At 38.0% G+C, this 25,361-nt stretch overlaps 1 protein-coding gene across 22 annotated transcripts in view; it reads left to right on the forward strand.

Moving 5' to 3' along the window:
• Elavl2 (ELAV like RNA binding protein 2) overlaps positions 1–25,361 on the forward strand; it is a 152,212-nt gene that overhangs the window by 92,794 nt on the left and 34,057 nt on the right. For all 22 annotated transcript variants that reach the window (XM_048783546.1, XM_015492522.2, XM_048783537.1 and 19 more), the window contains one exon: positions 21,047–21,150. In XM_048783546.1, the coding sequence (XP_048639503.1) occupies positions 21,047–21,150 (104 nt within the window). The remainder of the gene's footprint in view (positions 1–21,046; positions 21,151–25,361) is intronic.

Here is a 25,361-nt window from a genome sequence, read left to right on the forward strand (position 1 = left end):
AACCTGGCCCATAGTTGTGTTGTGGGCTTAATGTGAGCTGTTAAACTCCAAGCTTCAGTTTGTTCCATAGAATAGGGAACACAGAAGGTACTTGATCTTGTTCTATTCTTACCAGTTAATTTTTATAAAGTCACTGACAGTTACAGATTTTTTTTTTTCCTGGAGTAAAGCAGTTTTTGGAAAGACATCTTCAGCTAGATCTATCATCCTAGAATTCTTAGTTCTTCATGATGTGGGAAGAATGCAGAGTTAATTTTCTGTCCTCAGCTTTCTAGGTGATTTAGCCTCTATATACTTGGTTTTCTAGGGTGGGACAAAACAGGAATAGGAGTAAAAGACAAGACGTGGGAACCCAGAAAAATGACAGATGATTCACCACCAGCCTCTCTGAACAAGAGCATAAAAGTGTGGAGCTATTGCTCTGTGTGGTATTGTGTGCATGTTACTCAGAATGAATTTGCTTGACTTAAAACATGAAGGTACTATCAGCCAACCTTCCCCAATGGGCTGTTAACTTGCCTGGAAGTTGAACAGGTTGTTAAATTTAGCCATAAAATATTGGTTAGACAAACTGTGGCTAAGTTTTACTTTTATTGACATTTTCTTCCTTAAGATGTATATCCCTTCAAAATAAATTGCATATGCTATCAGTAAATATTCTGATTTCATCACATAAAATGTTCTAATAGGAATGTGTGCTTGAGTATCCAGTTCAGAAGCCCAGTATTCCTGCAGTGTTAGCAGATTAGAGGACATAGCAATAGCAATTTTTTTCCCTATCTTTGTTTTCTTCTCTGTTGAAATATTCATCAAAAACATGGAAAGCATTGCTTCATTCAGTCATCACAGATTTTACAGATTTCATTTTGTGTGGGGTGGAGGGGCGATTTTCATGAGGGCATGGTTAACTTAGCAGATGCAATTTTACATCTTGTTTTCCCTTTTTGTTAAACCCTTATGCATATTGTGAATTAGAGTTTATTTTTAGCTGTTAATGAGTTCTTTTCTCATCATTGTACTTTTTGTTGGAACTGTTTTCTACATAATGCTTGGATTTTGAAGGGAGAGTGTATATAGCTTACAAGTCCTGTATCCACCCCCTTCCTCCAGCTCATCTGAAATCTGCATTTCTTGGTGTGGGAAGAGGGACTTGATTGTTTATTACCTTGTAGAGGAGATTAGGTGATGCCCTCTATTCTTTATAATCTATTTGTCCTTGAACTTTTATCTGAGAAAGATTCACCTTAAAATTTCAGGGAGGGAACCAATGCATGTGAATAGGTAAACTACAATTGTTCCTTTTTTTTTTTTTTTTTTTGGCCCAAGATCACAGGAATAGCTGCTGTATTTTTTCACATTATGGTGATTTCAATCTAGTCTTGATGGCTTTCTAGGTAGTGTATTCTGACTCCTCCTTCCTGGTCCTAGAATTAGTCTGCCAGAACGTTTTTTATATCATCAAAATGAATTGTAGTTTGCTCTTAGTTTACTTTAAAAGGTGCCTAAAGGGCTGATTATGATGTGTGAAGCCAGTTGACTTCTCTTGTGCATAAAATAAAGTAGGTATCCTAAATGATATCTCAAGTCTTACTTTGAAGTTATGTGACTCTTGTTTTGTGAACTTGAGTATTGAGTTAGCTCTCCTTACACACAGTGCCAAGTGATTCTACTATGGAGGGTAGAGCCAGCAATTATCTTCTCAAGCAAAATGATTTGGGATTTAACATCTTAAGACAATAAACTAGGTTTGTTCTTAAATCTTTACAGTCTTGGTATTTCTAGGCCTTTATTTCAGGAGCAATTCCATTCATGTTACAATAAGATTAAAATACAGAATTGGCAATATTGATTTATTAGTACAGTTTATATCAACAGATTTTGTTTAAGTGCTGAAAGTTGGACACCTTGGCAAAACATGAAAATACTCAATGTATTACACCCTCAATTCCACATTGGAGATTCTTCTAAGATGAACCTGTTATATTATTTAAAATCAGATGTGGAATTTTCTGGGCTTCGCTTTTGTGTAGTTGAGACTCTAGTTCACTGAGTGCTACAGAAAATAGTGTTTGTATACATCCATCAACATTGGGAGGGTGTCCAAGAATCTACAGTTTTTGTCTCTCCCCTCTTATTGAGGGCTGAGATACTGCAGTGGACTTAAGTTAGCTCAAGGTGTACAGCTTCTAAATGGTTTTGGGTAGGTAATGTAAGCACCAATGAGAAAGGAGCGGGCTTAGCTGCTCTTCAGGCTATGATGAAAGCAGGTCTCAAGCCAAGTTCTTCCACAGATACTGATATTAACAGGTAGCCCCAAAGTGATTCATCAACTATTGTGAGCTTGATAAAGTCCCAGTTGTCTGTCTTTGTGTGTCCCATATTCTCATTCTCTCTCTCTCTCTCTCTCTCTCTCGCATTGGAGAACCTTAAATGAAATTTACACTTGAGTTTGGTAATATCCCAGAGATGAAATCCTGTATTCTTAGTTTGCATTATGCAAATAAGAAATCCCTTTAAACAAAGTCCAGAACCTGGTTCCTTTTAATACTTACAGATTCTATCCACAAGATGGGACCATCTTGGATTAAGCCATTTTTGGGTTCTTGTGCCCCATTTACAGATGGGTGGGTGGTGTATCTAATTTAGCCCCTCTACATATCTTGAGTACTTTTAATTTTACCAGTAAGAGCGCAGTTCTAACACCAGTTGCACTAATTAACAAAAACTGGATTATAGAACAAAACTCATTATTCAGATTAGTAGAGGATTGGTTGTTGATTTAAATGTGGAGAGTATAGAGGTTTATACTTTTGGATATTAGATAGGTTTACACTTGTTTTATGCTAGTTAACTACTTCTGGACTATGTTAATAATAGAACTTTACATGGACACCCCTAGAATTAAGGCTTACACAACTTGTGCCTACATAACATCACACTGATCTATAACACATTTTAAACTTTATTGTAATAAAATATACATTACATAAATGTGTTATTTTAACCATTTAAACATACAGTTCAGTGGAATGAAGAACATTTATGGTGTTTTGCAACCATCACCATTATCTATTTCCAGAAACTGCATCATTCCAAACGGACATCTCTGTATCCACTAAATAATAACATTCCACCTCTCTACCTTGTCCACCTTTTTGCTTTCTAGTTCTATAAATTTGCCTATTTTAGGTACCTCACATAAGTGAATTCTTATGCTATTGGTCATGCCAGAGTATTTACAGGTAAATTATAGTGATTGTTTTAGGTAGATGATAATTTTTTGCCTGTGGCTATAGAATCTTGTGTGTATTTTATTTCCCTTTCTCTCCATTTGGCTTAAGGAACCAACTCCTACCCCTGAAATAAGTAGCTTCTTTGTATTCAAACTTACATCTTGCAACTTTTCCAGTAGAAGAAACACCTAATTAAAATTCTGAATTTGTACAGTATATGATCAGTTTGTTGATTACTTGCAGGGTCTCCATCTTCCCCTTTTGCAGTTCTTCAGCTGGGCTTAGACTTGTCTTAATCAAGTGGAATTTGCCTCTAATCTCTCACTCAACATCTATGGAAGGCCACCTGGAGGAAGAGAGGATGACATGCACATGGCAATTCAGAAAGAAGAACTTAAGTGGTTTTGCTCCGCATCAGTCTCTTTACATGTTTTCTGCTTCACATTTTCCCCAGAGAGTTAGAGCATTTCAGGAATGAATCTCGTGTGGGATTTGGGGACACAGGACACAGTAGCCACATCCCCACACTCCCTTCTCTTTACTCTCATGATCCTTTTTTTGCTGAAAACCTGATGAAAATCTTGGCAGGAGGCCATTCCTCACATGGAGGAGACAAAGGAAAGTAGGGACTCCCTTCTGTGGTTTAGTTTTTCTATTTTCTCTCCTTTCCCTCATACTCATTCCACTCATTCTTCATCAAGCAACAAACAAAAAAAAAATCTCCCACCAAAATATCAACCAACCAAACACTCAGGGTGGAACCGTTCTTTTTTTTCGGATGACGAGCAATTTGTAATTTAAGAGTGAAGGGTCTTCTGAAGCATGTTTGGGAGGCGATGTTAAAGTACATTTAATTTAGAGGTAGGTGGTCTGTGGCCTGTTTCTGCCTTTACATTATTTCCATTTGTGTTACTGAGCAGAGTAGTCTTTTTAATCATAGGTCTCTTGTCCTGGCCTTCTGCCTTCTCTGTTAGCATCAGCCAAATGCTTGCTGGCTGCAGGAGCATCATTCCACTCTTAGTGACTGTATTTATTTTCAAATGTTGATGATTGACGACTGAAAAGCAGTTGCATGTGTTGGGACTTAACAGAAAGACTTCCTTTTTGTGGGAATTTAATAAAAAAGGATAATGCTCCTCATGGTTAAGATTTCTTAATTTTTTTCCTTTGTTTGTGCTGAGATTGAACCCAGGACCTTTCTTGGAAAGTATGTACTCTACAATTGAGCTATGTCCCTAGCCCCATGGTTTAGTCCTTAATTCAATTTCATGTAAACTTCTCTTCCGCTGCCTGCCTAGTACCTATATTCATAGCGAGTTTCTAGAGGCCTCTTCCTGGGGTCTACTACCTCTGAAACCGTAAGGTGTTGGGAAGATGGGTGAAGATGACTTCAGCTTGACTGTTTGGCAGCCTGGGTCTAAGGTTTTTAGGTGTCCTGGAGAACATCAACCAGTGTTGTGTTCCTGATTCAAATGGTAACCATCGAAGAGAGCCTGAGTCATGAAATATTCTGGTAACGTCACTTTTTGTGGTGGTTCCTGCTGGTTAGGGTGAGCCAGAAGTGGAGCGAATTGGACATTTTGTGGAGTGGGTGTGCAGAATGTTCTAAACTGGTATTTTCCTTGTTTTGGAGCTATGGTATAGAAGCAGTATAGACTGGCTTATGAGTTGTTCATTAATATTCAGTATAATCCTTTTTTCAATCAAAATGGGAGGTGTTTTTCTTTGCGGTTTGTATGGAAAGATTTGAAGGTCTTCCTTGGATTCAAGAGAAAATTGTCTCATCCTTTCATTTTATTAGGCCCTTTCCATATATGAATTGTCTCTTCTAGTATACAGCTGGTGAGAAGATAATGCCAGAAGCCAATGGGCAGTTCCTTCTATCCCTGCTGTAGTATAGTCATAGAGCCAGCAGAGGACTCAAAAAGTCAATTGGGCATTTTCTGTTAGGACCTGGGCATTTAAGGAAGTGACTGAAGGGTAAGGGGTGACGGAGACCTAATCTGTCTTTGGAAGTAGTGGTTTTACTTCCTGCCTCTTAATTCTGAGGAGCCTGGCTTACAGCCTGTCCTTCTGAAAATCTTCTGCGTCTCTTAAAACAAATTCTTTTTGGCTAATTTGCTAGAGTCGATTTGCATTACTTATAATTTAGACTCCAGTGAAATAATTTTTGTGTGATTTTATATTTCTTTCTGTCAGCTTACTGAACACACCAAAAGGACAGCTTCTTATTTGTTGTTGTTGATCCTACTTTCACGTGTAAGAAAGTAACTTTTGCAATTGCTTAGAAGTCCCTGTTTTGCACTCACCATAGCTATGGTGAAGGAGTTTGTCTCAATAGTTGTGTATGTATGTGTATTTTACAAAGTTACTTGTCGGTGACTTTATATAGTTGGCTCAGATCTGCTTAGCATTGTCAGTGTTGGAGGAAACCAAAATTCTGATATAACTATGCAAAAGTAGAAGAGTAGGTACAATGACAATACTGATAGCCCCTCTTGAGAAACCTCTGCAACTTCTCTCCCATTTGATTGCTTCTTGTTCCTCGGTTTCAGAACAACCTCAGGAGGGTTGAGGACCAGCAATGGTGGCTTTTCTCAGACATACCAGATCTTTCTGGGTGTTTCACTTTTAGCTTTTAGTTTTCAGAGGAAATACTTGGTGGAGTCCATTGCTTACTGCAGCTGATATGAGCCACGTGTCTGGAAAAAACAATCTTGCCTATGAATGACCTCCATTATTTATTCCTTCTGCCGACTTAGTCATCATTTAATTAAAGCCCTTTGGTGCTCAAACTCGTGGGGATGTTTATGTTTAGAGACATTACATTTTTTGGTGTCCCTTGGGTTTAGGGATCTACGTCATTGTGCATTTTTTTTTTTTTTAAACAGTCCTCACTTCTCATTCAAGAGATTTTAAGTCTGATTTTACTTTTATTTTTGTGTGTTTATTTCTAACAAGTAGTTGATGCAGAATCATAAGTGTAATTGTTTAAAAATCGGTGAATTTTCTGTTCTTGCAGCCTTAAAGATATTTGTATATGCTTCCAGGAGTAGAATGGGATGTCTGGTGAGAGGCTGTAAGTGAAAACATGGTGGAGGTTGGGACAGAGGAAAGACCTGGCCAAGATGTCACCAGGCTTCAGAAGATGATACAGAAAGTCTTTGCAGGAAAACCTTCATTAGGCAATAGACTGTGTATTCAAACAGACTTCCCTTGGGAATTGTAAAAATGTATCTTAGTTCCTGGTCATTTAATTTGTAGTTTTCAATAAATTTGGTTTACTTTATTTTACTCTCTTTTCCTTGTAGACAGAATGCAAACAAAGGGACAAGTTAAAGAATAGTAAGATCAAGGGTGTTGGAATAGCAATTCAAGACTGGAAAGTGATTATGTCTTAGTTGTAAAATTTAAAATCTGACTAGAGACAGTCATTTGATAACAATCAAATTTTATAACTATAATCTTTAGATATTTGTTTCTGAATATTCAGTCTAAAGTCTCAATTGCTAAGAAAGAGAAGAAATTTAGTTAATTTCTATCTTGTCAGTGGAAGGAGTAACATTAAGATAGTTAAGTAGCATGGAATAATCAATTGAATCTAATATGTGGAGTATTTTTTCGGTGGGGGGTAACTTGTGATTGAACTACGGGGCACTGGACTCCTGAACCACATCCCCAGCCTTATTTTGTATTTTATTTAGGTTCTCACCAAATTGCCTAGCGCCTCATTGTTCCTGAGGCTGGCTTTGAACTTGCCATCCTCCTGCCTCAGCCTCCCGAGCTGCAGGGATTACAGGCCTGCACCACTGTGCCTGACCTGAATATAATATGTGTTTAAAATTTTTAATATTCTAGTGACTTAAAAAAAATTTATCCCTCTACCTTCTTCAAAAGAGTGATATTGAGAGGCAGGCAGTCTTTATCTGATTCTGAAATAATTTCAGGGGTGTTTGAAGATTTTTATACATTTGTATATCACAACTGTAGGTATAAGAGACAGCCTTTTAAACATGGTCAAAGTTCTTCTCCCCTGAAGGTTAGTATTGGGTATAATTTGGGGAGCAGGAAGGTAGGATAAAGAACTTCAATAAGGTACATGGGATTTCTGTATTAAGATTAATTTTGGAGTATATATATTTTTTCTTGCTAAACAAAATCTTGCTTGAGAAAAATAAGTTTAGTAATCTGAATATAAAGGAACACCTTAAAGTTAGGGTTGGTTAGGGAAACCTAGAAGAACTTCACGGGTTGTATTGTATTTGGGAATATAGCTTGACTAGTTAAGTGGTCAGGCAGCATACTTAAGATATTTCAAGTTTTTCCTCAAATAAAAGAGATGAATTTACAATATATAATAGTTATTTGGTTCTCAGTTCCTTTATAAATAGTAGGGAAGAAATTGTAAGCAACAAAATAGGAAAACTCCTTGACACTAAAGGCTATTGAGAATAGGAATGAGCTGAAAGATCAGTCTTTAGTGAAAACTTCATTTCTTTGAGTGTGTTCTTCTAATTGAATAGCTCACATTCTGTATAGCATTCTACAATGTAGGAAGCTCTTTAACAAAACTAACACATGGGTCTGAATTTATTGTGAAGCTTACTTGATAAGGTGATATCATCCATCTTACCCTTTAGCCTTGATTTTTTTTTTCCACAAATGAGTTGCCATTTAACAGATGTAGGTCTCGAGGTCATAAAGCTATTTAGCAGGAAGCCTTTAAATGCCTCCCTTTTTTTTAGGGGGTATTTTGTGATGACAAGATAGGTTGTTCTAATCCACCTGTCTTTGCCATGATCCTAAAATAATATTAGTAGAGTTGCCATTATAACATGACCCATTAAATGCTGAAAAATTACATATAGAAGGTACGTCCTACATCACATGGTCCTTAATATTGTTTAATCTGGTGCCATCAAAACATAGCACCTCCCCCAGAGAAGAAATAAATCAAGTATGTTCAGTAGCAGTAGATGAAAGAAAGCATTTTATTTCACATTTTTAGATGAGTTAAATTAAGGTGTTCATAAGTAAGACTTTTTTTTTTTTTTTTTAAACACCTCTGACCTTTTTGTAGATTTGTAGGTGTCCTTGAGAGGATAAAATGGTAGTAAACTATAAAGCTATTCTGTTTTGTGGGAAAGGTGTATCCTAAATTGGCCTAATAGTTCCGTAGACCAAGTTGCTGGGTGTGAGGTTTAAGTATTTCATTGTTAATATGCTTTTTAATCATGGTTAAAAGGAAAAAAAAACAAGCTTCTGTGCCTCTCGGGTTCAGTATGATGGTGTATTTACTGATACTGATGTAGCTGCTATCACGTTATTTCTGTGTCTTAATGGCTTATTGTCTAGGCAAAAACCTTTTCTGAGCATTTGTTTCTTCATCCAAGTGCCAATGTGAATTTAAATTTGGGGGATTACAATAGGTAATCTTTCCAACTTTTAAACGAGGTGATTTGGGAAGAACTACCTAAGTGTGATACAAATGTGACAGTCGTAGGAGCTGCACCATTTTGTATTTCTCTTTAGAAGCCATCTGTTAATTGGTGGGCAAATTGCCCTGTGGTTTCAGAGTGGTTTGCTGTAACATAAGCTGTCCCTTAGCAAAAGCAAAATGGGTATTTATTTCCCTCAAAGTACCTCATTGACTTAATTTGTGGCTGTGGTTCCTGTCCGACACACAGCCTTGACAACTTCTGCCAAGCACTACTCCCCTTCCTCTGTCTGTTATGTTCCATTGAGGTTCTTTCCCCTCTACTGCTTCAGGGCAGCTTTCCTGTGGTCCTTGAAGCTATGTGTGCAGTATCTAAATAGGTTTCCGTTATGCTTAGCAGTTATATCCCAACCTGCCCAAACACAATTGGGCCGTTTGGGTATTTCTCCTAGGCATAAAAAAATCACACTTTTGTGAGACTATTTTAAATTTATGGGGAGGGGAAAAAATGTTCCTCCTGCCCTCTTGAAAATGTAACTGCCTCTCTTCATTAAATATAAACTAAGCAAAATGTTCTACACAAAGAGAAAGAAAATCACGTTATTTATACCTAAATCTTTGTGTCGAATGGGGACAGTGAACGTCCTTTGGAAATTTACTTCCTTTATCTTTCTAAAAATATCACTAATTTAATTCTGCTCTTTCTTTGACATGAAAGGAACTAAAGTGGACACTTGTCCCCAGGTGGATGCCTTGTATATATCACTTTGTAGCAGTCACTTTAAGGTGAAATGTTTTCACTTTATTGAAACCTTCCTGATATTGTGATGCTCTCCACTGTTCCCTTCCTAGTGACCCAACCACCTTCCCTCCCTCACTCTTTTTTAACTTGATGTCACCATATGATACATGATGGGGTCATTTAGTAGTTATGTATAATATTATAACTCACACACAAAATGTCAAATAAGGTTTATTGCTTATGGTAATTTTTGCCTATTTATGGTGTTATTAGTACTTTCTCTCCACTTATAATAGCAGTTTAACTGGAAGAAGAAAGCATTCAAGTCCACACAGTTTTGCAGATATACAAAGGAGGCCTCAGAAAGTCATAAGCCTTCACTGGGGCAGTTACCTTGGGCTTTGATTTTTGAAGGTCGGAGTCATTCTTAACTGTTAAACATGTAATGAATGAATACATGTAAGTATATGGGGTTGGTGCACTGTATTAATCTTTGGGTATTAACCTGTAGTTTAAAAGGGTCCTTGCTCTCTTGTTACTTTTAAACAGGTAAAAAGCTGTCATGCCAAGGAAATGCAGACCCTCCAGGGTCTGCCTGCCTTACCTTTCCTTTCTGGCCCTTTCTGTGGAAGGTCAATTGAAGGTAAAACATATGTGGTCCAGAAGTTCAGTTTAAGGAAATGTGGACTTGTATCTTTTGAGCCTTTTATGTTCCTTATGAGCCAAGAGTACATTTGACAGAGACTTGGAGAAACGCAGCAAGGGGTGTGCCTTGGAATGGGAAGATCTGGGTTGGGTTATCTGGATAGAAGTTAGCCATTGAGGATTGGGGCAGTTTGCAGGGACTTGATGTAGGCTTTTCATCCTCTGACTTCTGTTGTTTTAGTTCCCATTGGTCCTAGATCAGCACTTGGGATTTTCTTTTTTCTTTTTTTTTTTTTTTTTAATTTTTTATTGTGTGTTGTTCAAAACGTTACAAATTTCTTGGCATATCATATTTGACACTTTGATTCAAGTGGGTTATGAACTCCCACCTTCACCCCATACACAGATTGCAGAATCACATCAGTTACACATCCATTGATTTACAAATTGCCATCCTAGTGTCTGTTGTGCTCCCCTCCTCTCTCTCTACCTCCTCCACTGTGTAACCCTGAGGGTCTCCTTCTATTACCATGCACTTTCCTTTCTCTCTCCCTTTCCCTCCCACCTCTCATCCCTGTTAAATGTTAATCTTCTTCTCCTGCTCTTCGTCCCTGCTCTGTTCTTAGTTACTCTCCTTATATCAAAGAAGACATTTGGCATTTGTTTTTTAGGGATTGGCTAGCTTCACTTAGCATAATCTGCTCTAATGCCATCCATTTCAGCACTTGGGATTTTCTTGGTCTCTCCCTAGTTCTGTCTGGGGCCTGTCTCTCTGTTCAGTGTCCCTTACTGCTTGGTGCAACCTGTAGTTTGGCCACTTTACAGAGTCATGTGGTGCAGCTCTGCTCTTAGGGTGGAGTCAGTTCAAGTATCTCTACACAGACCACGAGCTGTGCAAGGTGACTTGGGCCTGAGTGTCGCCAAGCTTCTGCACAAATGCCACCTTCTTTATATTCCTATTTCCTTAGTTTCTCTGTTAGGAAAAGCCTGAATTTCATCTCTGTCTTGACACATTTCAGAGTTGATTTTTCAAGTTCATCCTTGGTTATGCCTGAAACCCCAGTGGTTAACCTGACTTGTTCCGAGTTCATTAGATGCCTGCACACCCCTTGTTTACATTTGTGAGCATCTTAGAGGGCAGGGACCATGTGGTATTGATCCCACCTTCTTTTCTACAGCTAGGAAACCATACTATGCGTATGAAAGCATTTTACTGCAATCTGCTGAGGAGAGAAGTGTCTTGTGTGGGAGACAGTTTTGGCAGTAGTGGAACATGTTTGTCTTTAGCCATAAGAATTACTTTCTGAGTTTCTGGAAAAGGAGTATGTAAATCAGGACCCATTTTAAATGAATCTTGTTATAATGCAGTTATTTCCCATGTATCTGTTTTGTAATGATGAATATGTTTTGAGGGCTTAAATGGTCTGCTCTCCTACAGGAAAATATTCCTTTCAAAAGGTATTTTTCTTTCATATGTGGTCTCTTCATGGATTAAGAAGGAACTGTGAAGTTTCAGTTAATTGGTTATATGACAGTGAACAAGAAATGCAGGTTTATTTGAAGATTATAAGTATTCTGATTGGAAAATTGTGATCTTTAGATGCATAGGACTCTGCCTCAAACTAATTCCCAAGCTTGGTCAAAGGCAATGCAATGTACACTGGGAAGACCAAATTTGGAAAGTTCAGATCTGGCTTTGAAACCTCTCTGCCATTTACTAGCTAGCTTTGTGTCTTTGAGCAAGTTAATTAGTGTCTCTGAACTTCTAGATTTATATCTGTAAAGTAGGTACATATATATTTACTCAGCTCTGTTAGAATGAAATATGAGTATATGAATTATAAGGATCACGATTTGCTTGATAGAAGTGTTAAGTAGCAGTATTTTGCTTTCAGGCAGCTAGAGAAGTGCATATGGGACATAGGGAATGCACTTTTCCTCACAAACTTACTGACCTTTTCCATACTGGAAAATTTGGGCTGTTGAACCTTTAACTTTTGGATGAGAAATATTTGGGGTAAAAGTAACAACAACATATATTTAAGAAGAAAATTGATCTCTAACAAAAATTCTTTATCATGTGGACCTGGTGGGTTTTATGTAATGTTTCCCATTCTTCTGGACAAGAGAGGGACCTCTGTATAGGGATTTGTGAGACTCTGGTATAATTTCAAAAAAGGGCACCGAGCTAATTATAGTGCTTAGGATCTTTAAACGTTTTTTTCTTGGAATATCTTCATTAAAAAAAAAAAAAAACCACCAAAAAAACGATGTCTTACAGAGAAAGAAACACACGGAACCTGTGCTGCTGCTTAATGGACTGCTCGCTGGTCCCTTTGAATGTGCGCATGTGCCCATATGAAGATTGACACCAGCTGGTAGTGCAGGCAACAGCAGATGCCCTTTTTACTACCACATTTGTTAACTGGTTTCCTTCTTTACACAGTACTATTTTGAGGAATACAGATCCTTTGCCCTCATCCCAAATGATATTTACTTGAACAACTCCATTGCCTTTCAAGTAAGCACAGGGTAAATCAGATAACTTAAGTTTGTGGTGGTGGTGGGGTCTGGATCAACATTATGATCATTCATTATGATCAACAAACAAGTGAGAACATTGTAGTGGGCCCAGACCTTTAACTGAAAGTAGATTGTGCATCAGCCTGGAATTGTTGTTGGTGTCCTAACTTTCTTTGAACTGTAAGGTTTTTCTGGCTACCTGCCAGCTTTTTGGCTTTTGCTCGCATCATGGTGGCAGCAGTGTCTGAAGGTAGAACTGCTGATTTTTCTTTTTGAACAACCACTTAATAAGTAAAAAGACCTGGCTTTGGTTTTGGTGCTGGGATGCTCCGCCACTTCACGCCCATTCAAGCTAGAGAATCTGCTCCAAGTCAAGTCTGATCCTAAGACATATGTACCAAAAGGAGTTGGTTTATTTTCTCACTTCCTGCAAAGATAATTTTTCGTAAATCTTCCACTTGGATGTAAGACATCTTAGTACCCAGTGCAATACTTGATGAGAATTTAGAGAATTTAATATGCTGTTTCTGTTCTCGATAGCCTAAGACTGAGTTGTGTGGGAGTTCTTAATGTTGTCTGGAAACGTGATATATTAAGAACCCACAGTTTTGCCAACTTAAGCAAGGTCACACTGCATTGCCAGCAAATTCATAATTACTGGGACTGGAACTATAGGAAATAGAACTTTACCAGTTGCATAATCGGGGGACAGATATGGCCATTAAAATGAACTTGAAGGGAAAGTGCCGTGGTGCTGAGGACATAACTGCTCCCTCTAGAACTAGGGTGCTTAGGTAATTTACCAAGTGACCACTATTTACGACTCCTATTTCAGCAGAAAAGTTAAAATTTAAACTCTTCCATGTATCTGACATTCTGAATATCATTTGAAAATGTTAGGTCCTTCAGTCTGAGGCCAGCTTTGTTAGCATAGGGGTAGAAGATGAGTCTTTGAGTGAGCCATCTGTTTTCTGTATTATGTGAGTCTCTAGGTTGAATTCTGTATCCTTGTGATAATCCCATTAATGTCCTTTGGGAAGTTGGTAAAAATGCTTCCAGCATTCAGAGAGGCTGGTGTGCACTGTAGTAATAGGAGCTTGCCAGTCTTCTACCTCACCATTTGATCTTACTTATTAGAGGGCAGCAAGGAGGAAGTGTTTAATGTGACCTGAACTGGTTGAGTGTTTAAATGGAAGGACCCAGGGCATCTGGCATACTGCATTGGAGGAGACTCCAGCTAAGTCAGGAATTAAAATTTGGAGAGAAACGTGACTACAGAGGATTGCATCCCTCTGTTCTTGTAAAGATTCTCTCAAACCTTTCCCCTGTTGTGTGGTACGCACATGTTTTGCTGTATATCAAATCCGAACTATTAAGAAAGCTCCTTGGTAAAGTCTGGAGCACACTGCTCTGGTGCCAGAGTTATAGTGCACAGCCTGTCTGAACAGACATACATAATGGGTGCCCAGGAACAGAAAGTCCATCTGAAAAATGACAGCATATTTGTAACTTTATTGTGTGTTTGGGGGAGGAAGAAAGAAGGATGTTACAATGAGAGAATTAAATCTTTGTTAAAAACATAAAAATTTTTTCTTCAGAAATCAGAATTTACCCAAAGCAAGTTATTTGCCCCTTTTTTGTTGTTAAGGTGTGCAGCTTTATATGGGGGTTGTGTTTGGAGACAGCATATCTTTTCATTTTTTTTCCCCCCAAGTATTATTGGACCTCAGGTTGCAAGAGTCTTGCTTGACACACAGGACCATAGATGACCTGTTTCTGATAACTGTGGAATTTAAAAAAAGATTCATGCTGCTTTTATTCTTTTATTTCATAAAACATTACTACTGTTCTAAATGAAATAATAGATACACATCAATCAGTGTAGTCACCTTTTATTGTTGATTCAACTACCAGGTTTTTACAGAATTCACTCTGCATTTTATTTGACTTGTGCATGAATAGTCTCGGCAGACTTAATTATATTAGTGAAAAAGCACTTTCAACAAAATTATATGCTGACATCCCATAATTCATACTTACAGATTTGTGAAACAGATTTATGTAAATCTATCAAATTACTCTAGATGACATTATTTTTCAAAATTGAGATTTCATTTTAACAGTATTTATAGAAAAATTTTATATGAAAAATTTTACATGAACTATTTAAAAAATATATCACTCCCTTAAGAAGATAGAATACTGTAACATTTTAGCATCTTGTCTCTCTCCACCTGTACTCTAAACCACCTATATAGGGACACAGGGAACATATTTATAGGGGCAACTCTCTCCTAAACCATAAGCTCCTGGAAGGCAGGTGCTGCTGTTTCTTCCATTTGTTCATCCTCCTTTCATTTATTCAGTCACTGAACATTGACTTAATAAAATACATACTAGGGCTGCCTTTGTCAGGAACTGGGCTCAGCCTGCCCTTGCTCAGCAGTCCAGTGGGATGGGCGACATCCAGATTAAGTCACTACACATACATAGTAAAAGTTAAAATCAGGGGCTGTGAGAGGACTAGGGAGGAGTATTAAAGAGTGTACATTTGAATAGGACAGGTTATGGCAGGAAAGGGTCTCAGAAAAAGTCTCATAGGACATGTGACAGTTGGCCAGCTCTGGATATCTGTTCCAGGCACTGGGAACTGAATGTGTACTTCAGGGCGCAGGTTTAGTGGAAGGTGAGCTAAGATTGGAAGTAAGCAAGAAGCCTGCAATGACTGGAGGCCAGAGCAAGGTCAGAGTTGTGTTTTAGGAAGGTCACCCAGAAATTATATAGTGGAGGATGGCTGGTTTTAGAGTTACTAGGAGCTTAGGGAAGGGGTGGTTGCTTGCTTGGGATAGTGAACGGTAATCCAATCAGAATAATAGATGAGAAGGGATGTTAATGGCAGAGGAGAAGCACCTTCTGCTGGTTGAACTGACAGAACGTTGATAGCTGCATGGTAGAACTTTGAAGGATGTCTGCTTGCACACCTTGGTGGTTAGTCTGTGGGCTGCTTCCTTCAAATCTCTGATCATGGTATTTTAATAGCAGCCCTGCCCCTCCTTCTACTCCCCACTTGCATCTCTCATTTCTTATTTCCCCTTATTCTTTGACTTTCACTGTTGCTCTGTAGAATTTGTTCATTTGCCTCCCTGTCTCACATTGCAAACTTTTATGAAGAGGAGCTTCTTGAGTCCTCAGGGTCTAGCAAAGAGTAGGCCTCCCATAATCCTTGAATAGATGGATGCTTAATGCAGGTGAGAAATATGTAGGGTAACTTTTTCCCACAATTTCATGTTCAGAAGCACCTCATTTAATATTGGTTGAATAAAGTTGATGTGCCAGGTTTATAATCAAGAATTATGACAATCTATTGCCTTTAGCTTTAGACCAGAGGGGGTAATTTGATATTCTGAACATCAGTAGTAATTTTAAATAGAAAAGACTAAATAAAGTGACCTTTCAATGAAACAGGTCCAGAAGATTGTGTGTTTTTAATTAAAATATGCAATTAAATTTTTAATTAAAGTGTGCTATTAAAAGCAATGTAGGTGGCAAGGGAATGGCCGATGCTTTGAATTACGCACAGTTTGGGATAAATTGGCATTTGCTGTGTTTCCCACAGTAGCACTGTGTCACTAAACAGATTCCCTTCTTGTTTTGTTTTTGTGCTCTGACCCTGTGAAGCTCATGATGGTCCTCAGTCCCTTTCAGAGGCCTGAGGGGTGTTGAGGGACTGTGTTCACTTGACTGATTCTAAGCAGCGTGTTCATTATAACAGTTCTCCTCGCCAGGGGCATTTAAAAAAAATGTTTTCCCGTATCTTTTGTGAAAAAGGGATTCTTTTCCTGTGACATGCATTTGAGAGCCTGTCAAAAGTCAGAGGTCGTATTATTCTTCAAGTAGCTTCCTCCATGGCAGAGTTCTAGAAGTGTAAAGGTCTAGGCCTTGGGTTAGTGGCTGCAGAATCCTTGAGATCAAGCGAGCACAGGTGGTTTATGAGGCTAGCCTGGGACAAGTGGTGTTGACCCTGTTCTTGATGTTCAGTTGCTAGGGAGATTTTTTTTTTCTTCTAAAGATGAGATTTATTTGTCTTAAAGCTCTTTTTGGAAGAGCCATAGCTTTGTCATTTTAGTCAGAATTTTCTTTTAAGTCATGTTGGTTTCCATGATGGTTATATTTGGAATTTAAATGTAGAGTTTTATAAAATTTTTAAAGAAGTGTTTCTTGGTTTTAGGATTATCAATATGTACATTCTAAATTCAGAGTGAGTTGAAAAATAGATTTGGATGATACGGATCAATGGCACTTGGTTTCCAAGCTTTTCCTGGTGGCTCATGATGATGGGTAACTGATGAACAGGAGAGTGGGAAAGAGGATTCTGGCTAAGTGTTTTTTCCTTGGTGTTTAATTTTGATACTACTATTAGTTTTTTAAAGATCTGCATTCATTTATAACCAGAAATGTTTTACAAATTAAGATATAATTTATTGCTTGGTGTGATGATGCATGCCTATAATCCCAGCTGCTTGGGAGGTTGAGGTAGGAGGATTGAGAGTTCAAAGCCAGCGTCAGCAACTTAGTGAGGCCCTAAGCAACTCAGTGAGAATCATGTCTCTAAATAAAACACACAAAAAAAGGGCTGGGGATGTGACTTAGTGGTTAAGTGCCTCTGAATTCAGTCCCTGGTACCCTGCATGACACCCAACCCCGCAATATATTTTTGGGGTGTGTGTATTTGTGTCAAAAGAATGAAAAGTGGGCTTGGAAATCCATATATAGTGAAACTGGTATTTGCACAAAAATACACAGAAACTTGAGATTCTGGGTAACCAGTATTTTTTTTTTTTTGTAAGAAGATGCTTGGTGGCATTACAGGCATGTTGAAAGTACTTTAGATTCAGGGGAGAACACAGCATTTGATAGTCCTGGGTTACAAGGCCTTACATCACAACTTTATGCTTTTCCTTTTTGAATCATAGAAACAAATTGACCTTGCCAAGCTTTAGGTATAATTTTTACCTTTTTCTAAATATCAAACATGATTAATGTGAGACTACAACTAAACAGCAAATTATATGTAGCTGAAAGGTGAGAATGGGGAGAGTACTGACTGTGATGATTTTGTATATTTTAGGCATCTAATAAATATTTGCTGACTTGGCTGACTTAAAACAAAAATCTATAAAGTTCAAAACTTCCTTGCATTTATATGCCAACATTTTAATTTAATATGCCAACAGTGGATTTAGAGTGCAGCCTTTTAGCAGTAGATAGCCTCTTTCATGTTATTTTGCATAGGATAATAGTAAAATTTTGCTTCCTTTGAACACATTCTAATTGATGGATTGCACTTTTACTAATAATGCCATTAGTCAAATTAGAAAATTCTAAATTTCAAATTAGAAAATTTGGCCTTCTCTGTATAGTCACTTCATATGCCCAGACCATCTTCAGTATTGGGTCCCTCTCAGGATTTCCAGAAGCCCCCTATAGCTGCCAGTTCTCAACATTGTTGTACAGTAGAATCACCAAGATTTTAATTTAAAAAGTTGGTTCCCATACTTCATAATAGAATACTAAAATGAGAATCTCTGACTGTGGGATTCAGGCATCATTTTGCTTTTCAGGGTGTTCTGGATGATTCCAGTGTGCAGCTGAGGTTGAGAATGCACTGTGATTAGAAGGAGCTACAACGTGGGTGGAAGGGTAGTGTCAGTAGGTAGAAGAATTGGACTCTTTATGCGGTACAATGGATAATTTGGTTTATTTTGTCATAGAAGAGCAGTGAGACAAAACTACGCAATTGTGATATTTGTCTTGCCTTTTCCTTTTCCCATTATATTTATAGCACCTTCCCAATTAAACTTTGTTAGTACACTTAAAACTCTTTAACATGTAGTAGATAAATTTTCTTCATACTAATTTTTGATAGGGTGATTGACATTAATATTGAGTATCATCCTCACCACCTAAGTACCTAATTTGGTAGGAATTATTATCCTCATTTTAGAGATTAGGAAGCTGTGGTTCAGAGAGGTTAAGTAGCTTTTTCAAAGTCACACAATTGGTAAATGGGTGAGTTGAGATCAGAACTCGGGTGCATCTCTCTCCAAAGCCCATATTCATTCCATCGTTAGTTGGTTCCTTGAGAGTTTGTTGTGTTCTGCCAATTTGAATCTTGTTCACTGACAGTGGAACTGCAACACGTTTCATAAGAGGGATCCCTGCATGCAGTAGACAAATGAACTGTCAAATTGGCAAAAAAAAAAAAAAAAAAAAAAAAAAACTGCATGCTTGAAAATACAATAGTTTAATTTGAGCCTTTTTTTTTTTTTTTTAAGAACTGTGAGTGAAATAAAACCTCTGAATTTTATTGCAAAGGAAACAAAATGAGCTGAGTTTTTAACTTTCTCCCTCCTCACTTTTTTTTTTTTTTGATATTGGGAAGAACTCTGAGGGTTTTTTTTTTTTTTAATAATTTCCTTTTTTAGTTGTAGATGAACACAATACCTTTATTTTTTTTTCCTTATGTGGTGCTGAGGATCGAACCCAGTGCCTCATGCATGCTAGCCAAGCTCTCTGCCACTGAGCCACAACTCCAGTCCTCCTCATTCTTTTTGAAAAACAAGAAGAAAATACATTTTGATAAAAAAGCTGTCCTAAATACCCATCTTCATAGCTACTTGGACTACAAGTGCCCCAATAAGGAGAAAACCTTTGCTTTACTATTCAACTGATGCAAAAATAGTATTTAATAAAAGTGTTTGTACTTTCTAGGAATTGTTAATTGTCTAACCTTTCCTTACTCCCATGTTTGTCACCTGTATACTGTTTCACACCTTTTTAAACTGAGGAACTTTGCCTAAGGTGAATATTGAGACTTTGGGAGTGATGTGGCTTACCCATGTTTGATGCCTCCTATTTTTTGCAAGTTGGGGCATCATTGAGCCAGAGGCGAGAGGACCCAAATGATGGGGTGAAGAACGACGACTTGCTTTGAAGTAGTTCTTACTGTCAATGTCTTGTTTCTGTTTATGCTTTATTCTCCTTTCCAGCTGTTCTTGTCGGTTAGGATGTCCTCAGTGAAACCTCTGTGTCCGTGTTTTCTTGTATTCCTTACTAAATCATAAAAAAACCCTGTAGAAGATTTGAGTTTATTTGAATAAACCTTCCTCTACAATAAATGGGCATATGTGTATATGTATTCTTGTGTTGCTTAATGCTGGGGACACATTTTCAGAGATACATTATTAGATCTATCATCCTATGAATCTCATGGTGTATACTTATACAAACCTAGAAGGTATAGGTTAATCACATGATGTGGCCTCTTCATGCCATCAAAATGTGGAAAACCCAAGATGCAAGAGGCTGCTGCTGGCGTAACATGGCATACTGTTGTGTAGGAAACTGTTTATTTTAATAAATAGCCATATGCTCTAAAATAACGATTAAACACAGGAAATGCTGAAATCGGTAACATAGTTTATTATCTCGTTGTCAAGTATTATGTACTGTTCATCATTGTACTGTACTTTTGTGAATGGTAGTGCAGTAAGTTGGTTTACACCAGCATCAGCACAAACATGAGTAATGCATTATGCTATGCTGTTATCATAGCTATAACACTATGTCACTAGGTGATAGAGATTTTCAACTCTTAGAAATTTTTTGTAGTTGTTTCCAGGATTGAACCTAGAGGTGCTCAACTACTGAGCCACATCTCTAGCCCTTTTATATATTTTATTTGGAGACTGGGTCTCACTGAATTGCTTAGGGCCTCACTAAGTTGTTGAGGCTGGCTTTGAACTTGGCATCCTCCTGCCTCAGCCTCCCCAGCTACTGAGATTACAGGCGTGTGCCACCATGTCTGGCCTCTGTTAGAATCGTATGGGACCACCATCTCATATGTTAGTCCATCCTTGACTGAAATGTGGCATGTGACACCATGTACACACACAGTCTTTACTGTTCTAGACTCTGAAATAATTATACTTGTTAAATGTGCCCAGGTGCAGTTTACTACAGCATGCTGACAGATTCTTGGTTGATGTTTGTTTGCTATCTTCACATTTTATGGATAAGGAAACAGAAGCTGAAGAGGTCTTGCTGGTTACACCCTCTCAGTAGCTCCACAACGATTTGCACCTGTTTGCTGAAGCTGAATGTTGCCTCCCTGCTAGGGCTCTCAGGCTTAGGCAGGCCCTGTGTACGGATGGAACTCCCCCTGGGATGTGTGCGGGTTTTTGTTTGTTTGTTTTAAATGGCACTGCTTGAAGAGTTCTGATATTTCAACTGCAAATACAGTAGACAGGAGTTGAAGAAAGACTGCACGTATAATTCTGTAAGAATGATGGAGAGTTCCTTTGAGAAAACATGCTGGTGTTAATGATAAGACCCTATGGCAGAGTGAAAGTTCTGTGTCAGTGGTGTAGAACTAATGTGTGCCTTTTTCCCCTTCCCTTCCATCAGGGCAGAGCTTGGGATATGGCTTTGTGAACTACATTGACCCCAAGGATGCAGAGAAAGCTATCAACACCCTGAATGGATTGAGACTTCAAACCAAAACAATAAAAGTATGTTTAAAGTTCTTTTAAATCTGCTTGTAGAACAGAAGTTTAAAAAATTAAGGTTTACTCATAGTCCTTTCCTGTATTTATTTTGGGCCCATACAAACACTTTTCTGGGAGACAGAATATTTTTGTTTGTAGCACAATGGGGAAACTTTATTAATGAATACTATATGTGATTGTAGTCATACATTAGCAAAGGCCCGAGTGGCTAAACAAGTACTTCATGAAGCCTACTGAATTAAATCTCCTTGCCTAAAGAGAATTACTTGCCAGATGACTTGAAAAATCCTTAGACTTGTCCTGAGTGCAGGGATTGGTAGTTGTGTTCTATAAAGGGTTTGCATGCAAGTGTAGCTTCTGTCACAATTTCTTGTCCTAGAATTTTCACAGTCTCTGCCCTGAAATCATGAAAGTAACTATAGACACTACATAAATGAATGTATGTGGCTGTATCTAAGAAAACTTTATGTATGGACACTGAAACTTGAATTTATATTTGTGTTTCACAAAGTTTTTCCCCCAAGTTAAAAAATGTAAAGAACATTCCTAGGTCACCAGTCATGCAAAAACAGGTAGCATTCTGGATTTGGTGGTTGGGCTGTGATCTAACTCTGTTCTAGTAGATTTCAGCTTGCTTTGAGGAAGGTGATTAGAAAGCTTACCTGACACATGGGCTATTTTTTCCTCTTATATTTTTATTTTCAAGACATATAGTAAATAATTTTGTGGATACTTCTCTGCTTTAGTGTGTTTTTGAAATTCTTATGTGGATTCTCTCTGGATAAGAAGTTGATCTAGTTTATAGTATAGATTTCTTTTCCTTTAGAAAATACAAGTGATGTTGCTTCTAGCAAATTGTTAGAACCCATACCGTCAATTTACTCTCCTGCCCAGTGTAGACATTGCCAATCAATCATGACACCCTTTCTCATTGAGTCTAGATGTGGCTCCCAAATATTTTTCAAAATAGTGTTCAAGACAACCTCTATCAATTGAATCAAGTTGGAACCTGTTTTCTACCAGTGATTTAAGAAATCAGCTCACACTATAGCCTGAAGTGGTGAGGGGAAGTTAGTCAAGGCTGACTGTGGCATTCATCTTGCTTAGAGACTTGTCTAGAAGATTTGTGCTCATTTTTTTCAGGTATCTGGAAATGCAGTGTCATCTTTGTGCTTAAAAGTTACTTATTTTAGAATTGTCAGTTAAGGTAATTTGTTAACCCTGGGTAGTTTTGACATCTTTTACTTTATATTTCTTGGCCCATAAAAAAACAAGTCCTGTCAGCTGTGTTTTTGCTAAAGAAAACTTCATGGTGGCTCCCAAATGCACTCAAATGTAAGGTGTCCAAGAATTCTGTGTGTTCCTTGGACTTTTTTTAATGAAGAAAAAGATTTTACCCTTAAGGCAGAAAATGAACTAGTTACTGTGTTATCAAGATTTGAAGGAAAATTAGATTTTTAATACAAAGATAATAAAGACTTAAGTTTCCTTTGAATTTTGTTAAAATCTAAATTGCTTTTTATGAATTGTTCATACCTTTTGTATTTTTTGTGCCAAGATATTAATCTTTTAATAATACTAATAAGTAATAGTCAATATTATATATGATATATATATATAATATATATACACACACACATGTGTATATATATGAAGGACATCCAGCATCTAGTTGTCTATAGACTGTTTTGTCTACTCTTTCCTGCATATCTGTGCAGGTATCCCCTTCCCCAGCTTAAATTAGCAGGAGTCCTGGATATTGGTGTGTCTTAGGCTGAGGACCTGAGATGTGGTTAAGACAAGCCTGGGATGTATGGTTGAAATGGCTGTGCCCAGGAAACACCCTTTTCTGCACTCCAGACAAGTCATCCTCATTTCATTTTTAGTTCTTTTGCATACATCCCAACTGCTGTAATGATTCAGAATAGGTAGAAATGCAGAGGAAACTGATCCCCCTAAGAGAAATGTCCAAGGTTTTCAAGAGACCATTGATGACAGCTGCTTACTTACTGTCCATGATCCAGACTTCTTTCTTCAGAGCCCAACTGCTTGGGCTGAAAATGTGGAAGAAAGGACAGTAATGCCTTGTGGCTTTTATACTGTGACATCTGCTATTCCTCTTCTGATTTTCTGAAATGCGGGTGGGGTGATGGGTGAGCAGCAGGCTACTACTTTCCCCACCCCCATTTGGTTCCTGTAAAAATATCAGATATCAGCTGGTATCCTCAATTTGGCCCAGATTCCACTGAGAGGCAAAGCAGACCACTTTCCAAAAGTCTATATCACCAATTTTGCCTTTTTTTTTTTTTTTCATTTTTCCCCTTAGTTTGAATTAGACAGGTCCTGTGTATTACTGAAAAGGTCTTGAGACAGATTTTTTAAGTGTTCACAGCTATAAGTACCTTTTGCAAGCTGTATTTCTTTCCAGTCCTGGGGATGCTGTTTCATAAGTTAGTCTCTTTTTCTCTTCTCTCGTCCATCCTGATGATGGCTGTCAGGCTAATCTTTAAAAATACCACTATCCTCTAGTTACTCCTCAGAAGGAATTTTGTCATGTTCTTGTTTCACCACATCATTTGGCTCAGTTTTGGGGACTTGTCGCCAGTGCTGTTGCTGTTCTCCAATGTAGTAACACTAACTCTTCCCTTGCAAGTGGCTCTCTTCCCAGTCTCTGTGTGTATGCTCTTGGGGCTCCCACTTCCTGGTGCACCCTTTCCCGTTCATTTTTGGTTGAGTTGCAGCTGTCCATCTTTTGGAGCCCATCAGAAGTCCCACCTGCAGCTGCTGCCTTGCTGAGTTGTTCCAACTCATGCTGGGTCCCTTCTTGGTATTTTTTTTTCCATGAGGAGCCACAGAAATTTTGGAATCATGTTGTGGTTTAGGTATAAGCATTATTTTCTGTCCCCAATAAGAGTAAAGACCATGGTACTCTTAAAACACCAGGCACAAAACTGACTCAAATATTTGTCTTCTGATACCTACATCAAAATTCTCGCCCATAGCACCATGCATTATTTCAGAAAGTAGCAGCTTATTTTTATGTATCAGTATACAAGTGTTTGAGTACCCCTTGAGTTTAGAATTAGACACAAGAAATACCACTTAACAGTTAGTATGACTTTGGTAAAATTCCTGGTTATTGGAATATTGAAATAGTGAATCAAGTGCTGTGAACGGTGGTTTATTTAGCAGTTTCTCCTGGGGCTTCCTAACAGCATCAGCACAGTAGGGCTTCGGGTAATAGATGGGATGTTGAATAAATGACACGTACTTGCTGTTTCTGCAGTGAGTTGAGCAAAGTCCCTCAGGTACTGTGTGATCCTAAAGCAGTTGTTCCCAGACTTGGTTACATGATAATCACATGGGCAGTGAGAGAAATACAGGTTGCAGGACCCACTTCAGCTCTATTAGGTCATCTCCAGATGAGATTTAGGAAAGGATTGGTTGGTGGGTTTATACTGGGGGTTAAACCCCCACGGGATTCTACCACTGAGCTACATCCTCAGCTCTTTCTGTTTTGAAACAGGATTTTTTCTAAATCATCCAGGCTGGATTCCACTTGCCTTCTTCTCCTCTCAGCTTCTTAAGTTGCTAGGATTATAGGTGTGTGTGTCATAGCACAATGGCAGATAATTTGTGACAGCAAATCTGAGGCCTACCACTTAGGAACTGCCAAAACATACCTTTTTATTGGTGGGTTTTCTGTCTGATATTTGATGTGCAAAGTTCCATTTGTCTTCTAGTTTTTGCCTTGGTAACCCTTTTGTGGTTAATTCTTTTAACCAGACTACTACTTCAATTTTTTTCTTGAGTCTGCTAGATGCTAGATTAGAATTTGGAGCTTAATATGATTCAAACAGTCTTTGCTTTTAGAAAGCGTGGATTAGAAATTAGAAAACTTAATATGCCCATATTGGAATTATTTCAAGAGTGTCACTAGTAGGTTAAAAATCTCAATGTAGTTATTCTCTTTTCCTACGGAACACTTTTTTCCTAAATGGGGAGAAGTCCTAGCATCTTATCTCGATAGGGATATCAGAGCATCCTTCAGCTACATGATAGGTAGCTCTTGTTTGAACCTTGCCCACGTGGTCCCTGATATTGACATGGTGAAAAAAGGTGGGATTGTTACAAGGTGTTAGCTTCAAATATTAGAGAAAAGGTGTAATATATGTACAATTAAGCTACCCAGGGGGCAAAAAAATATCTCTTTG

This window comes from Marmota marmota, unplaced genomic scaffold (assembly GCF_001458135.2).
Source record: "Marmota marmota marmota unplaced genomic scaffold, marMar, whole genome shotgun sequence".
In the NCBI taxonomy this organism is placed as follows: domain Eukaryota; kingdom Metazoa; phylum Chordata; class Mammalia; order Rodentia; family Sciuridae; genus Marmota; species Marmota marmota.